The sequence below is a fragment of the Athene noctua genome, chromosome 24 (genome assembly GCF_965140245.1).
Source record: "Athene noctua chromosome 24, bAthNoc1.hap1.1, whole genome shotgun sequence".
Classification (NCBI taxonomy): Eukaryota; Metazoa; Chordata; class Aves; order Strigiformes; family Strigidae; genus Athene; species Athene noctua.
Genome location: NC_134060.1, coordinates 4,975,784 through 4,992,592, shown reverse-complemented (window position 1 = coordinate 4,992,592; position 16,809 = coordinate 4,975,784). Strand labels below are relative to the sequence as shown.

The 16,809-nt window shown below is 44.9% G+C and overlaps 1 protein-coding gene across 3 annotated transcripts in view; it reads right to left on the bottom strand.

The window, feature by feature from the left end:
- The window catches only part of PHACTR4 (phosphatase and actin regulator 4), a 68,610-nt gene that overhangs the window by 38,966 nt on the left and 12,835 nt on the right, over nucleotides 1-16,809 (bottom strand). The window contains exons 2-3 of one of the 3 annotated variants that reach the window (XM_074926121.1): nucleotides 4,593-4,639; nucleotides 2,715-2,785 (exon numbers count right to left, since the gene is read on the bottom strand). The exons of 1 other annotated variant lie outside the window; for it this stretch is intronic. Coding sequence is in view for 1 of the 2 variants with exons in the window: in XM_074926119.1 (XP_074782220.1) it covers nucleotides 4,593-4,608 (16 nt within the window). In the remaining variant the exon portion in view is untranslated. The remainder of the gene's footprint in view (nucleotides 1-2,714; nucleotides 2,786-4,592; nucleotides 4,640-16,809) is intronic. One more of the 3 variants, XM_074926119.1, reaches the window with a different exon arrangement.

Below are 16,809 nucleotides of genomic sequence, written 5' to 3'. Positions count from 1 at the left end.
CACCTTTGAAGCACAAAAACTGGTTTTCCTGAGCAGGTTTTGTTTCCTCCTAACAGACTTTGCACAGTCGTAGTCTTCTGCTTTTTTCTACGTGCACATGGTGCCTACCCAGAGGAGCTGCTGAGTTTGGTGGCCCTTGGTAAAGAGCAGCAGCACGGGGCCCTGGCAAGAGGGATCTCACACACGTTCCACACATCTGCCAGCAGCCATATGAAAACAAAATGTTATTTTCAGATACCACGGCTGATTGAAGTCAGTGACTAAAGCATCTTTGGGACAGGTCATGGTCACTGCACCTTTACCACTGCAGCCATCTCCCTTCTGAGCATTAGTTTTTTGAAAGGCAGCAATGCCAGAACCTGCTGGGACAATCTAGCCGTGGAACCGCTTGATAGGTCTTTTTGACCTCAAACTTCCTGTCAGACAGCAGGGCGGCTAGGAAGTTGGCAGCAATGGATGTATACTAAAAGGTATTGCTTCTACAGACATGCTTTCAACCAGAAGTGATCCAAAAATCCATTCCCTATGCACATGCAATGATCATACCCTCATTTCCATAATGGTTTTGAACCTCTGAGCATCTGAAGGTATCGCTCTCATTTTTAGGGATAAAAATGGGAATTGGGTAGCCAGCCACGCATCTTGCTGGGAACAAGTAGCAGAACTGGTGGCATAAGAAGCAAGTACTCACATTTCTAGCCGTTTCCTCTGCTCAGACTATATTTGGTGTCCAAGTCTCCAAAAGCAGCAGATTCATATCACACTGGTTTCCTTATGAGGCATGTAGCCCAGAAGTCAGCAAAGATGCTAAAACAAATTGCTTCTTTGTTTGCACAAAGGTTGAGGACTCAAAGAATATTTCCTATTTTTAGAAGAAAAAGAATTGGAAAAAAGTAGCACAGCAGGAGATAAAGGAGATGGAAGTCAAAGGGGATGAAAGTCAGCCCTGAATAAAGAAATCACTGCAGAAGATTCTTAAAACACCCACAAACTTAGTATTTCAAGTGCTATTCTAAAAAAGCAGCTTTGGGTAAAGGCTTGTGTGTTCAAAAGCTACTTCACTAATTTCCCAAAATGCTTCAACAATTGTCCCACAGAGATTTAGACCTTTTAGGGAAGTGACTAAAAGGTTCATATCCCAAAACCTTGCAGAAGCAGCACGTAGCCACAAGAAGAAACTGTAAACAGACCACTGAAGTACAGGAGGTCAAAGGACCCAAGAGCAAACACTTCTCTTGAAGAAAGGTATTGCCATGCTCCCTCCACAGTTATTCACGAATTACTAGCTCAAACATTACTGGGCAAGTGAACTGCAGGCCTGCTTCCACCTCAGGTCTATCCAACACCACAGCAGAGCTTTCAAGGAACCACAAACACAAGGTGAGACTTGCCCAGCCCAGCCCAAAGCTCCCACTTCTTCAATATTTTGCTTTTTTAAAGATCTTGCAGACTTACAGGCAGATGAAACGCTAGATAAGACAATCGTTTGACTAAGAGGCTCAAACCCAGCTCGTATCGTGCTAAGATAAGGCAGTGGTCTTTGGGAGGGGGTCTGGGCAGCCACAGCGTGGGCAGTAGATGGAACAGCGGAAACAGGCTCCGAAAATAGAGTGTGATCCTGCACCCGCACGGCAGGAAGGATCTGAAGAGGGGAAAGGTATTCCCGTGACACTTCCCTTCAGCAGATCACTTGTGTAGGTGGGACCTTGGAAAGCAGGGAAACTCGGCCCGATAACGCGTGTATATTTAGATTTCATTTATTCCTCTCGCTAACCTCCGTCCTCCCACCTGCCTCACAGCTCTGCTGACGACTCAGGGGCAGCACTCTCCCTCCAGCACAGACTACGTAGGGCTGTGCCCCGGCCTCACACCGAGGCACAATCCATCGCCACCACCTCTCAGCTCCTACACAGAACCTTGCAGCTTCCCACCGCTTCAAAACTTCTTCCGTCTCCAGGAGGTTTCACAGCACGAGTCGGTAGCTGAGGGCTCAGGCTGACGAGTTGCTGCGACTTATAGCAGTTTATGCATTGGCTAAGCCAACACCAGTCACACAGGCACAGCCTACAGCAAAGTAATTCAGTTTTGCTTAAGTCCAGCATTAGAGTGAAAAATGAAACCATCTGATGCCCTGCAACACACACACATCCAAATTACTGCAGATAACTGACATGTGGTTACTTAAACTATAGTCACTTGCTCAGGGCTGTGTCCCAAGGCTTGCAAGAAGTTTCTGTATATTCTTCTCTATACTTGAAAAACAACACAAGGTAGGGTTGAGAGCAAATTTTAAGTTGCATACCTGTTCTAAAATAACTGTGTATAGAAACAGCTCTGACGCTTCACTGCAGCTGCCTGGAGACCATGCTTCCACTAGTCTTCAGGGATGAGCATGAATTAAAATCTGAAGACAACAGCAAATTTCATTTTTAATTAGCCGGGGCAGCCAGCCAAGGAGGGCTCCCCCACCCATGACTAGTGAAGCCTGACAGCTAAAAAGGATTTATGCTTCACTGTGCAGTCCCAGTGGCCATTCGAAGCACACCAACTCTGAACACGTGCCAATGCAGTTAAAACAAAAGCCAGCCATGCAGTATTGTGAATGCAGTTAATATACAACCAGTTAAGGACAGCAATACATCAAAAAGCACCAGGCTTTGAAGGAACAAAGGGCACTGACTTCAGCTCAGCCCCTGCACGCAGCTCTGCCTTACCTCATCTCCAGTCTCAGTGCCGGGAACAACCCAGGAGTCCTGAGCTTAGCAGCACTTGGAGAATGAGTGTCCTTAAAAGCAAAGTAATTTTAAGGAAATAATAATGAAAGACCCATCTGCTTATTTTGCCTTTCATATGGGGCTCTTAGCTCCCAGCACTAAGAAGGCAACACATAAAGCTTCACAACCAGCTGTGTGGGGTGTCTGTGCATGCAAAGATCAAGTACAGATACTCCATCCTAAAATTGCACAGCTGAATTTGTTCAGAGGGAAAGGGGAGGTAATTTTACTTAAGTTGGCAAAATGCAAACAGAACATAAAGCCTTTAACATCCCAGGCTACCAGCGCTGCTCAAATCAGGAGTCAAAGCTCTCAGTAACCTCAACAGGCTCCAATCCCATATCTCACTGATCTACCTAAAAAATGGAGTTCAGCTGCATGTAAAAAGGGACAAAAAGCTTTGTGATACAAACACAGCTGGCTGCTGGCAGTCCCAGCAGAGGCCGAGTCCTGGTGAATAAGCAGAGCTCAGTGTTGCTCAAAGCCATCCTATTAATACAGGCTGGAGAGATGGAAAAACTCGCCCTGCTGCTGTCTGTGCTTTGTCCTAGGGTTGAGCAGGGAGCTGTCATCTCCACAGCCATTGCTTCAACATCAGCTGCCAGAGCCACACTCCCTTTACCCATCCTCCCCCTCCAAAAGTCATCATTTGGGATTAGTTTGCCACGAGCAAATCATAAGGGAAAGCAATCACCACAAATTAAATGTGCACCTTGCAGGCTAACAATTAGAGGGCACAGAGGCAATTTTTGCCACCAGGATTATAAGCACGACATGTTTTTATGCATGTGTTCTTGGCTCGTAGCTGTTCCAACCTGGCCACTGGGCTCCAACAGACCAGCTTTGTATGAAGCCAAAAACTGGCCTTCAGCAGACAGGCCCGGTACATCTGCCACGCCAAGCACACCACACTGCTGAAAAATACATCCATTCTCAAGTTTTAAGGATGGCGTCACCTAGCTGCACAGGAATAACCTAGAAATAACATTATGGCCACAGAGCTGCACTTCATTACAAGTTAGAAGTCACCAACTGCAACATCACAGCCCACAAGATGCAAGGTCAATATGCTTAATAGAGACTGCCTTCCCACGGGGCAGGCAAGAGCCTTCATGCAAATCTCATTTCAACAGGAGGAAAAAAAAATGGCCATTTAAATCATGTCTTCCATAGCCATTTTAGGCAAACAGATGGAAAAGCTATTCAAGGCAATCTCTAAGCCAAAAATCTATGAGTTTTAGTTGCAATCATACCCTTGCATCAGTTAAACCTAACAGTGAGGAGTCTGCTTGCCTCAGGGCAAGTACTACACAGTGCCTAAAGCAAGAACTTTAAAGCCACATTTTGCTTAATAAAAAAATCCCGTATCTTCTGCAAGACAGAGCAGCCTAAAGGAATAAATACAGAAAGTGAAGTCAGGAGCTACCATGAGCTGATCCTTCTTTATGGCTTGCCATGTGCCTTGCTCAAATTGCATACCAGCTCAACACTTCTAGCCTCCTACCTATTAAGAAAGGGGATGTTATTTGTTTTCAAGAGCTTGGGGTAGCAAATAGACTTGTATTCCAGATTTCACAGATGGGAGATTCCAAAAAAGAACTTCCAGACATGCAACACAGCTTTAATCAGGTCTGGTCCACACCACTAGTGCAGTACAGTTGCAACTGATGCATCTGCCAAACCAGCTTATTTTCTAATCACCTTCTACATTTGAATCAAAGACACAAAGTTTAAAGAAATATGGTTCTTTACGATGCTTAACCAAGGAGGAAAGAACAAGTCCACAACCTGTGGTAAGATATCCAAGATTGTACTCACCAGTGTTCTCTTCCATTCCTCTTGCACACTAGCTTTCTGAGCAATTCCTACAAAAACAGGAAATAAAATTGACACACAAATTAAAATTCCAAGCATGACCAAGGCTCAGGTTTAGTTTCACTTCTCTGTCAGCTCTGCTGAGTCAACACAGAACCAGCATGGAGGGAACCTAGAGCAGAAATCCTGCCCTTAGCAAACTAGGAACCAGAGTGTGTGGCAACTTCACCCCTCTTTGAAGATATCAGTAGCCTCGAATCACACACATGCTGTGTTGGAAAGAAAAGGGAAACAAAATTAAGGTGTAATAATTACAAAGCATCAAATGCTTGTTCCCAGGGAAAACGTCCCACATCTGCCTCTTCAAGAAAGCATGTGCCTGCTGTAAAAGGAAACAGCTAATGCTTATCTAGCAAAGGCAGAAGAGCACAGGAAGTATTTCAGATGTCACACAACACCAAGACAGTTCTGAACATACCAGGGAAGAAAGACAAAAAGGAGGAACTGGGATTTTGGTAGCAAACCCGGCATTTCAGAACTTTCTTCAGAGAGAAGAAGCGCAAGAGGAACTAAGTTTGGGGAAATCAGGAGAAACATCTTGATTCTGATATATTATATAGCACAGTAAAAACATGCTCATCATTTTAGAAAAAGGGTGCTCCTGTCCTGAGGAGCTTGCAGTTGAAACTAAGACAACCACAGTAGGAAATGTCAACAGGCACAGCATGGGGTGATTGGGAAAGAGCTACCAAACAAGCTTGTTTCCAGTACTGAGAAGCCAAAGCTAGCTTTTATGTGTAGCCCATTTCAGCCTAACCCTTCACCACTGTCTAGGCCAGCTCATCACCACCTTACCTCCCAACAAAGCCCAGTTTTCTTGGCTGTAATGCAACATCAGATCAAAAGGATCGGCTCCATCTGATAATTTGCTGATTTTACAGCACGTGCTCAGTTTGCACGAAAGCATTGGAGCATCACAGGGCTGCCGTGGCAGAGGAGATAACCCTACCACACCAGCACTGGAAGTGTGCCTGAACAAGCTATCGCCAGCAGGGATTTTAAGCTTTGCTTTGCTGAACTGTGTGGGTGAAACACTTCTTTTGATCAGACAACCATGCTCCAGGCTACTTCTCTCTGTTGCAGCTAGAATACCATTGCAGCAATATTCTTAGATGGGGAGAACACCTCGACAAAGCCATTAAATTCTCAGAACATCGTGGGCAATCCCAACATTTAAACAGCTTAGCAAAGAGAAGCGCTAGCTGTGCAGATTTCTGGGCAGCAAGTCAGTTGCCCAAGAACATCAGATGTTCTTCATTTCAGAGGCAGATTACCATTACTTGGGAAATACCCTCAGAATGCCTCCAGTTTAATCCATTAACACTGTTAAAATACAGCTAACTTTCACATGCATTTTGGATGCATGATTTAGTGCATCCATTTGATGTGCCTAAAGGCTGCATCAAGGACACCATTTGCAAAAACTAGAACGAATGCTCACCACTGAAGGCAGAAGAGCCGTCGTGATTTTTACAAGTAGCATTATCAAGTCAGCATCTTCACACAAACCCAAACCCCCAGTTAGTAGCAACTCTGCTGTACAGGGTGTTTGCAAGTAAGGTCTCCCTGTCTGCCCTTGCCTTCTGGGAAGGAAAAGCAAAAGAGATACAAAAGCAGACACCTCAAAACCTACTTGAACCTCAGCGTAGATGACAGCAACCCTCCCACTCCCCCGGAGCCACCAGGGAGTTCAGTTTAATTTGCCTTTCAAGGGCATTCCTGCACAGGCTGCGCTGAGCTTTGCATATTACAAGGGGCACATTTGTGCCTGGAATACTAATCCTGGCAGCCCATCGCTGCTGGACACTCACTGTACACACCAAGGACATCTGTCATCGCCTGACAGCACGGCTGGAAGCACCGCAGCCTGCGTGGGGAGGGATCCTTCTGAGCAAAACACGAAATCCACAATCATCTAATTATTCAGAGAACAAGCATAAAAGGCACGTTGGAAGAAAAAAAAAAGAATGATGCCAGGTTAGAGCAAGAGGGAGCAAAGTCAGGACTCACAGCATTTCCACAAGGCTGCCAAAGCAGGAGCGCATGTCTCTGCCTGCACTAAGAAACAGGCACTTTCTCACCAAAGCAATGGATTAAGTAGTGCAGCTCCTGCTGCCAGAATTAAGTAGGACTGGCTAATTAGGAAGCTGTATTCTGCAACGGACAGTTTGAGATAACCTGCCCCACAGAACAGAAAATGCCTTTTATCCCCTACTGTCAGATGTTTCCCAGGTATGTAAGCCAGAGAAAACTTGGATTTTGCATTTCCTTTAGCATGACACATGCCACAGCTCCTCTGAATATTCATGTCCTCAGAGTGCTCACACATTCCCCGGGCCTGACAGCTGTGTGAAATTCCTCTGGTACCAGCACAGCTCCTTTCACCGCTCGGGATACACCGCTTCGCAGCCCTGCTGCCTGCCCTTGCTGCTGCGCAGCATCGCAGTGAGCAGAAGCACGGCCTTTGTCTGGCTTGTTAGTTCAAACACTTAGGTGGTGTTTTCCCCCCCCCCCCCCCAGCTCTTCGTACCAATCTACGAATATATTCTTATTCCAATATATTCTTGTTCCATTGACCCGTCTCTGAACTTTCAGCAGCAAGGTGATGGCTTTTTTCCAGCTAGGCAGCTAATCCACACACAAAAGAAAATGACTGCTCTGCAGCCATGCTGTAGTATTTTCTATGCTGTTTTCTACCATTTCTTCAGTCTTAACACGCTCTCTGCTGAAGCAGGAATTTCATCTGTCCCAGCTTTGCCCATGCGCTCAGCCCCGCATCTTCCTGAGGGTGCGGTCCCACAGCAACGCAACCCGACCAAAGTCCGGCCTCTGGACGTCCTGCCATGCCTTGCCACCCTTCCTCACACCAGCACCCATCCAGCGGCCCAGGGAGCACTCAGAGCTGACCCAGATGCAAACCCAGCACTTTGAGGAGCCCACAGAGGGTTGGGAAGGACGGAGGACGGGACCCCAACAGCCCCAGCTCCAAACACCAAGTCACCGCAAAGCTGCTCACTAAGGTGCCACTGTTTTTTTCCCAGCCCCAGGCAATCCACATAGTTCAGCTACCAGCTTTACTGATTACCAGTTTACCCACTTTCTCATGGTCTCATTTTCAGCAACCCTTACCCAGACCTCTTGAACATTACGCTTTCAGCTTCCTCCACACTGAAGCTCATTAGCTGTACCACTGTCCCCACAGGCGTTTCTGATATAGGACTGCTCATCTCCTCCAGTAAGGCTGAACAGATCCCTTCAAAAGACTACAGGATCATTCCAAAAGTCCAACTAAAAAACAAGCCAATGTTGGTTGTTTTTCCCAACTAAACTAGAAAACTGACAACTCTTCCAAACAGAAGTGGCACATTACTTCTCTACAGTGTCTGCTAACAGGCTTGCCTTAGGCGTGGAAAGCCAGTTTCCATGCTGGCTCAGCTCTAAATCACCATTCCAGAGAGGGACACGACAGCAGCTGGGCAGCTACCACAGGGCTCTTACTGTAATGAGACACAAAACCGGAGGCTATCTTGGAAAAGAAGCATGTGGGGGAGAGAAAGGATGTTCTTATAACAGTCTTGAACTATATCCATCAGTTGGAGGGAGAGGGAAAGGGAAGTGTTAACAAACACCCAACAGCCCGAGGAACAAGGTCCTGCATTAATACAGTCCAGTACTGAGCGCTCAAGTGACATATCCATGAAATGAAACCAAGCTCACTTGACAACCTCCTAGAAGATATTTTATTGTGACCTAATATGGTGCTAGCAACCATCAATAAACAAATATAATATTATCATTTATTATGCTAGTTCAGTCCTTTGCTTTACACCATTTTAAAGATGATATTACTGCAGCAGCACCCAGACACCCAAATTCTGAGCAGGTCCCCGCTGCTCAGATGACAGATGAGCCTAGTGAGGGGCTGCTCCTGCCTGCAAGAGCTCACAATTATAACAAGAAAAAGTGACGAGCAAGAATAAGGCTAGCTAGGAGACCGAGGCCAGGCACTGAGCAGCCTGTTCTTCATCACACAGCTTATCCGGGGAGTTTTCATCTGGCTTGCCAACCTTCGCTCAAGTGGTTGAACCAAGCCATCAGGATTCTTCTCAGTGCATCAAATCCAGCTGCAGACATTTCAGAAAGGCTAAACTCACAGCGAAAACCTCCCAACTGCCCCACCAGAGCTGGTTGTTCACCCCTTTTTATAAATACAATTAAAAAAAAAATATCAACATTTTATTCTTTCACCAATCAATTACTCATTCCAGGAAGACAGATGAGCGGATTTTTGCAAAGCTGAGATAAGTCCACCTAATGCTATGGGTATGCTGTCCATGAAGTCCCCAGGGGAAGGGCTAAACTAACTCAATTTTTCTGCCAGTCGTAAGATTAAGAGCATGGTAAACAATATTAAAATTCTGTTCTACAAAGCAGAAGAGCGCAACAGCCCAGAACAGTTCTCCCAAGGGGCAGCTTATAGCATGGGTGCACAGACAAGAGTTTAAATATCACAAGGGAAATTCTTAAAAAACTTAAAACAGATCAACCATGCCAAATGCACTACTATAAATTAGAAGACAAGGAGTGAAGGTAAAGTTAACCTCTTGTTGGACCGAGCAGTACAGAGGGTAAGAGAGATGCACAAGCCCTTCTTTAGGTCAGAAACCAAAAGCTTGTCTGGTTTTCTGACTTCATCTAATATCAAATCAACTCCACCTAAAAACCTCGGTTTGCTCATGTCCTTCAGTTATCATGGTATGAACATAATCCGCTACAAATGGGTATGCTGGTTTCAAAAGCCTCCACGTAGCCTCTGCTGACCCAGCTTGTACTGTGCTAATCACACACAGGAATGGAGAAGTCAACTCCTGTGCATCCTGGAGGTAAAACTGACTATTCCCCCTCAATAAAATGACACAGACCAAACCAAATCGGTCTCACAACCTAATCTGTCAACACGTCAATGAACGGGGTACACCCATAATTAACAGCCCTGCAGTTTTTCTTTCTTCTCAGGGATCCCAACACTTCAGACTGGAACACGGCTTGCATTTCTTCACTTGATGAAAAGCAATTGCTTCGAGCAGGAACAGAGCAGCTGCTCAGCACAAGGAAAAGGTTTTGTGGAAGAAGTGGGAAACAGCAGAAAAAAAAATCAGAAAATAGCATAACAACTATAAATACAATTTAAATAGAATACTAGAATCACTAGGTTTGACAAATCTAAACACTGTAGATATTACAGCAAACGAAACCAGCGGCTTTCCGTCACAGATTTAACATTTGATAACTGGCTCCCCATGCAAACAGCAAATATTTTTCAGCAGCGTGGTAGCTGCCTGTGGGTGGCACAGTAATATAACATTACCAGAGAGAAATTGGAAAGAGAAAGGAGCTGCATCCTCTGTGGCTGCAAGATGTGGTACACGAGTGGGTTTTTTTCATCACTTGTGCAAAGTAAACCTTAAAAATACTCATCGACACGCTGTGCAGAACACTGAAGTGGGACTCCAGACCCACCTTCGCTCGCAGATCTGCTACTGACCAGCACATTGGACCCTGGACAAGGCTCTTTGTCTACCTGTTGTCTACCTGTGCCTTAGTTTCCCCCTCTTCAAGAGGAGATTAACTTTTGTAAAGCAATTCAAAACCAAATTAAAACTTGCAATACTCCATTTTCCACAAACTGCTACCTTATATAGGATTCCCACAGTAGCACCTGGACACCTTACTCAGCTAACAAGCCAAGCACAGCAAATTGTTTTCATATTTCTACTTGAAACATCATACAAAATCTCACAAAGCCACTATAGCCTCACCCAGGTGTTTCAGTTCACTGAATGAACCGTATTTACCAAACCTGAAACAAAAAGCCAGCAGCCTACAGGAAAGCACGGCACAGATGAACACAGCACAGCTTCTGTGCCAGCTCCCAGTGACAAATGTTATTTCTATTTAGCTATCAGTGCGGTAAACACTTATAATTTGCCTCCAGACCTTTTGGCAGCTGATCAACCACTCTGAAGGTGTGGATGCAGCAAGGGGAAAAAACCTCCAGTATGAATATAGCAAACCAGCTTCCCTACTCACTGTCCTTTGAGCAGCCAAAGGGCTTGCCTCTACCAAAACTATCTTCCTGATAAAAGCAGAGGGTAAAATTAAAGCAGAATGGTTGATTCATGCAGAGGACAGATGCTCTCGTTCTTATTATCGTGGAAGCTGACACAGGAGTAAGAGCATCCAAAGGGAGGTAGCAAGGCATAGCTATTCCTCGATCAACCTCCCAGAAGATGGAAGCCCTAAGTCACCAAGAACAAGAGACTATTTACCCTCTGGATTCCTGACAGTCAGCTAGACTGTAAAACTTTTGATTTACCTCTACTTTGAGTAGACGTGGAAGTTTTTCCCTAGAAGGCTTGACAGATGCACTCATCACCTGCAGGTTACCACACGTCTGTGTGCAGCTGGTATTTAGTGCCCCATCCTCACAAAAAACTTCGTTTCATCAGCTGTCTGCCCAACACTTAGCAATGCAGGTTTCAGCTTGGAAAAGTTTCATAAAAGACAAGATCTTAGCTTGGCTCAGCAAGAAGGATCAACACCTAACACTTGAACCACAATACTCAAAACTTCCCCCTCACCACAGCTGCAGAGCAGTTCTACTGCAGAAACCTTCTCAATAGAGGAAGATGTACATTTAATTCTAACACAGAATGAACAAGACAGCCCATTTGCAGAGATCAGTGATGAGAACTAAAAGCAACCCAGGGCTGAAATTTTAAAAAAAGCCAGAAGACCAAGCTTGATATAATTAAAACCAGGATATTAAAGATATTCTAGACATCCAAAAAACCAAAACCCACTACTATCAACACACACAAACCCCTAAAACGTGAGAATTAATAAATTCTTCTACTGAAGAACACAATTCACATGTCTTGCTGTAACACAGAAGTCTGAGCACACCAAAAGAGAAGAAGGAAAAGAACTGATGTATCTGTGGCTTCCACAGAGCATCCTAGTGATCCGAGTCCCCTTTTTCCACAGCGGGACTTTTAAGAAAATGAACCAACTCCACCAGCACCTGCCTCGGCATACTGTAAGCAAAAAACAATGAATACATGAAGTGCAGTGCTCATTTGCCCAAAATCTAAGCTGCACTTTCTCCCTCTTTCCAAAAAGCATGAGGTGACAAACTGAATTCTTGACCACTTAAATCCCATATTAGGAATAACATTATTGCTGCTCAAGCCACCACAGCACCAGAGCATCCCTAGCTAGCTACAAAAATACCAGCTGAGCCTCTGCAAACCTAGGTCACAGCCCAATCTCTGCACCAGAGCAAGGTCTGTATAAATTAATTAGTGCACTAACAGGAAGCACATGGGAGATTGGGAAATGCCCAGAGTCCAATTCACCTTTCAGAGAAGGTTATACTAGTGTAAAGGGAAAGCATTCAGGAGCGTGGTCCCTATTCCTCAGACCTGTGAATATTAAGAACAAAGTCTTGAGATGCCTTTTCTTCCTAAAGGCTATAAAAACAACACACAACATATTAAACACTGAGCATCTAAGACTTAAACTTCAAAATCAGCCTGACTGCCTTAAACCACCCTAAATGCAGGCTACAAATAAAAGGACTCCTTCTCACCCAGATATTTTCCAGCTTGTTGCATTGCCACAAAAACTCTAACCCCAGCTTTTTTTTTTAAGGGAGAAAACATGGTAGACACAGGGCTGCAGGTCTCCCTTCCAAAAGGAACTAAAGGTCAGCTTGCAGCTCCTGTGAAATCCCAGCCCCAGCAGCACCACACTGTTTCAACTCTGGAACTGGCACGTTTCCAGCGTGTCTTTCTGCACAACTGATTTCAGTACAATAGGGCTTGTCAGAAATTAAAATTCCTTTGTGATCTGTACATACCTGCTCTCACAACAGTTTGTTCTTGTACCACACCTCACAGGGCATTTCAATTTACTCAAAAAACCCCCACTAACCCACCCTATCCGTACAGAACCATGGACGCAATTAGAAATGAGAGGATTCATGACTCCAGGGTGAGGAAACTGCAGCAGCCTGAAAGCGTGGGACAGCTTGTCTGAAGCCAAGACCCAACACTGCAGAGCAAAGCAAGCACTCACGATTGCAATAAATACACCTACCGACACGCTGTACACATGAAGTTATATTTTTCCCCCCAATTTTAACAATTATTTTCCACCCTTTTTGAATTTGTGCAGAGACCAATGAAGAATCTCACACCTCTGCCACAAAAGACTGATCAGAGATAATCATCGCATTCATTAGGTCTCAGCACTGCACACAGCACTGATTCAGCGACAAGGCTTCACTGTTTACGAGGAAGCCTACAGCTTTTGAAGTAGCAAAATCTGCTTCTACAACCCAAAGGGACCTCCCAAGAAAAAACTGCATCTAATGAGCAAAATCCTTTTTAACCCGACGGATGCTAGTGAAAACACGAACTCGGTCCTCTGCTTGTAGTCACCTGCTACGACACAAAAGAAGGAGCTTGTCTGGATGTATCAGCAATAAAAACGCTCCATCCTCGACCTACCATTACAGCGTGCAGTTGAGAACTGTGGGTTGCACATATCATCTGGGCTCTATTTAATGTGTGTCTGCATTGCACTGTAACACGCGCCCAAAAGGCACGTAATAACAGGGTTACTTACCTCTGGCTTCTGGGGTAAAATACAAACCACCTTTGCCTTACTTCTGTGGTTTCCATTTTCGTCAAGACTTTCAATGGAAACAAAGTAGCCGAGTACACATTGCAATGCTGTGGTAATGCCCCCGTAATTATGACTCGATAGACTATTTCATTTGCAACCACTATTTCCTCACCAAAATGAGGCCACTCCGGCTCAGCCAGGGCAAAACCAGTTTGCAAAGTGGGTTTTTTTGCCTCTTTTTAAGAGGAGACGGGAATGAGCTTAGCCACTAATAAAACACTAAAACGAATTTGTCAGAAAGCTCACCTGAACTCCAAAAAAGCCAACAGCAGTTGAGGCAGTAGCTGAATTTGCAGTCCTGCCATATGGATCTTTCCCAAGGCACCTCGCACGTTTGTTCCCCGCCACATGCCTGACCACTTCCCGGGATAAACAGACTGAGGGTACGTGCAATCTCATCAAACCCCACGCTTTCACGAGTGCACGCTCGAGTACATAAAACAGGAACCTCTAATCAAATTCCATACTGAAAGGCAATGCAATATTCCTACTTGAAAAAAAAAATGTGAGCTACAGGAAGTCTGTGCTGTGTAGGTGTCTTTATCAACTTAAGGTATAAAGTCGAGTCAACACTCGTTAACTGGACACAGCTCAGCTATTTAAAGTTAAATCTCTTTCTGAATGGACACTCTGAAATCACATCACTACATCTACAGGAGCCTTAAATTCAGTCTTTTGGTTCAGATTTTGCCTAACAGTAAGCAATTCAGGTAGAGTCTGTAATTCAGTGGTAGTCTTATTTTTTTCCTTCACAGCCTCACTACAGTAATTTCTAATTACTTCTGATTAAGATATCGAATTTCCTTAAAGAAACCCTCACCAGGCAATTTATTCTACTTGTGTTCCAAAGCTCCAGCTTTAATAAAAAGGTGCCCCAGCCATAACTAGGAAAACAGAGAAATTAATTCCCACTACTGATCTGGCAAACTCTTTATAACATCAGTACAGGCAGCGAGGCATCCCACCGTGAAAATAAACCCATAAAGTTTCTGAACAAGAACATTTCCTTTAAAAAAAAAAAAATCATTTGTAGTTCTCATTGCTGTGCACAAAGTTTATGAAGCAGCAACACTGCATGAGGATCGTGCTTACTACAGCAGTCTGACCTAACATGCCCCAAGTTAATTCTAATCTCAGCAGAAAGTTGTGCCTTTCCTAACACTCATCCAAACGCTTCTGGGTAGGGATCAATACCACTGCGAATTCACACATCCATCTTTCAGACCTGGTGGAGTTTTTGAACTGATACACTCCCCCAAAACTACAGGACGTATATTCTTAAAAAAGGTGGTGGTGATCTCCTTAAACTCCACCATGAACAGGAATATTTCAGCCTGCTCTCATTCTCCCCTGACACTCTCAATTTAGAGATGACAATTTCCAGCCAAAACACTTAGCTGTATTAAGAGCTCAACAAGCTATCAGGGCTTCTTTTCAGTCACAAAAGGACATTCTACCATAACAATAGCTAGAAAAACACCCAACTGAACAAGCAAATCTCACATCATGCCCTGCAGGCGGGTGAGCTGATCCTGGTGCAGGAAAGTCAACCCAGTGAAAAGTGCTCTTTGACCAACTGTGCAAAATTAAACACCAGGAATCAATTTCAACAGCAACGGGCAGATCAGTGACCAAACAGGACACAGAAGGAGAAAGCATCAAGTGTCTCAAACACATTTCCAAGGCACAGAAGCCGCTAGCTGAGGAAACGCCTTCAGAGGGGGCGGATTAACTGGGAGCTCGGTGAAGCTGGTGCTCTGGTCTGCGTGCCCGGCACGGCGAGGTCCCGCTTCCCCAGCAGAGAATCCCCCACACACACGGGAGATGCCTCGGCCAGGAGTGCTCAGGACCCATCCAGCAGCCCTGCCTCAGGAACCAGCACACCTGGGCGGTTTGTCAGATCACCTTGAATAAATCCATCCAAGAACTAAGCGAGAACCATACCCACCTTGCAAGACTATATAATAAGTCCAATATGAGAAAGAGCCTGTTAGGAGCTTCAGAAGAGAATTAAAACCCACTAACAAAAAAAAAAAAATCCTTTAAAAATGATCAACCTGAACTGTAAATTATGACTTTCTGATGACCTCTCTTGGACACCAGATCCAGCCCTTCTGTTCTGTTCAACTGCTGTGTCCTTGGCCATCAGAACAGTTCGTTAACACACTCCGTGACCCCCCCACACTCCCAAGCACAGCTATCAAACAGCCAGAAACTGCTGGTTTGCTCAGCAAACAAGACCTTTTGATAGGTGCCAGCGAGGAATGGTTACAAAATGACTCCCCATTCCCCCCACCTACACTAGCGCTCCCAGCAAATTTTAAAAAAAGAAGCTTTCTGGGAATGGACTTGACTCTATCAGAACAACAAAATAGATGAAAAGAAGTGAAACTGGAGAAGAAAGTGATTACTTACAAAATGTAATATAGAAAAGGCATATTAAAAGACGTTAACACTAGCAGGACCTAAATCCATGCTGAGCCACATAAACTAGAAATAAACAAAAAGTGCTTTGCTACGCTTTTAAGACTTCAAAGGTAGCTCTGAGTAAGCCCCAGGAGTTAAGGACCTGCATTTGTATCAGGCAGCCACAAGTACAAGCTGACAGCATTTCTGGAAATGTAAAAATATGCTGAAATCATGTTAGGATTGTATCCTTACCTACAGCTGGAAAACATACTCTTTTTAAATGGAAGCTGACATCAGTCGTGTGAAACACACCTTAGTTCGGTTCTTACAGAAGGGAGCAGATGGTGAAATACTCCATTTTAAGGAGAAGAAAGATTTTTCACGATGGCCCATGCTTCCAAGGAGATGTTGGCAGCCACAGGGAGACTGCCCAACACATCCCGGGGCTCACATCCAACGCTTAACCCTGTTAGATGTGTCCACAGAAAGCCACACCAAACGCCCTCTCCATCCCTACCCCAGCACAACGTGCCCTTCTAAGGAACAAAACCCATCGCTCTGCCACCGCTGACAGCCATCTCCAGCACGTACACTGCGACTCGGCACACAGGCAAGGGCACACGTTCAAGGGGCCTGCTGCATACATCTGCCACGAGAGACGAGGAGCTTGGTCCCTGCACATGGGGATTGCATCGCTGCATGTGAACGCTCGGCACACCATCACTTCTCACTTCCAAATGTCAAGCCAAGCTGTTCTAAGGGGACACCTCGTAGTAAGATGGCCAAAGGAAGTGCTTGTGCAGATTACACTGACCTACGGTGACAGGTTTATTAAAGGGAAACTCAGTTCTGCAATAAAAAGGGTACTGAAGAACAGCTATTTTGTTGTAAAAAGGAACTGAAGCTTGATCCAATCTGACCCAGCTTCACTCTGCAAATTAACGATGCCTACAACAATCTTCAGAATCAGTAGATATCCTTTCCCCTCTGACGTAAGTCA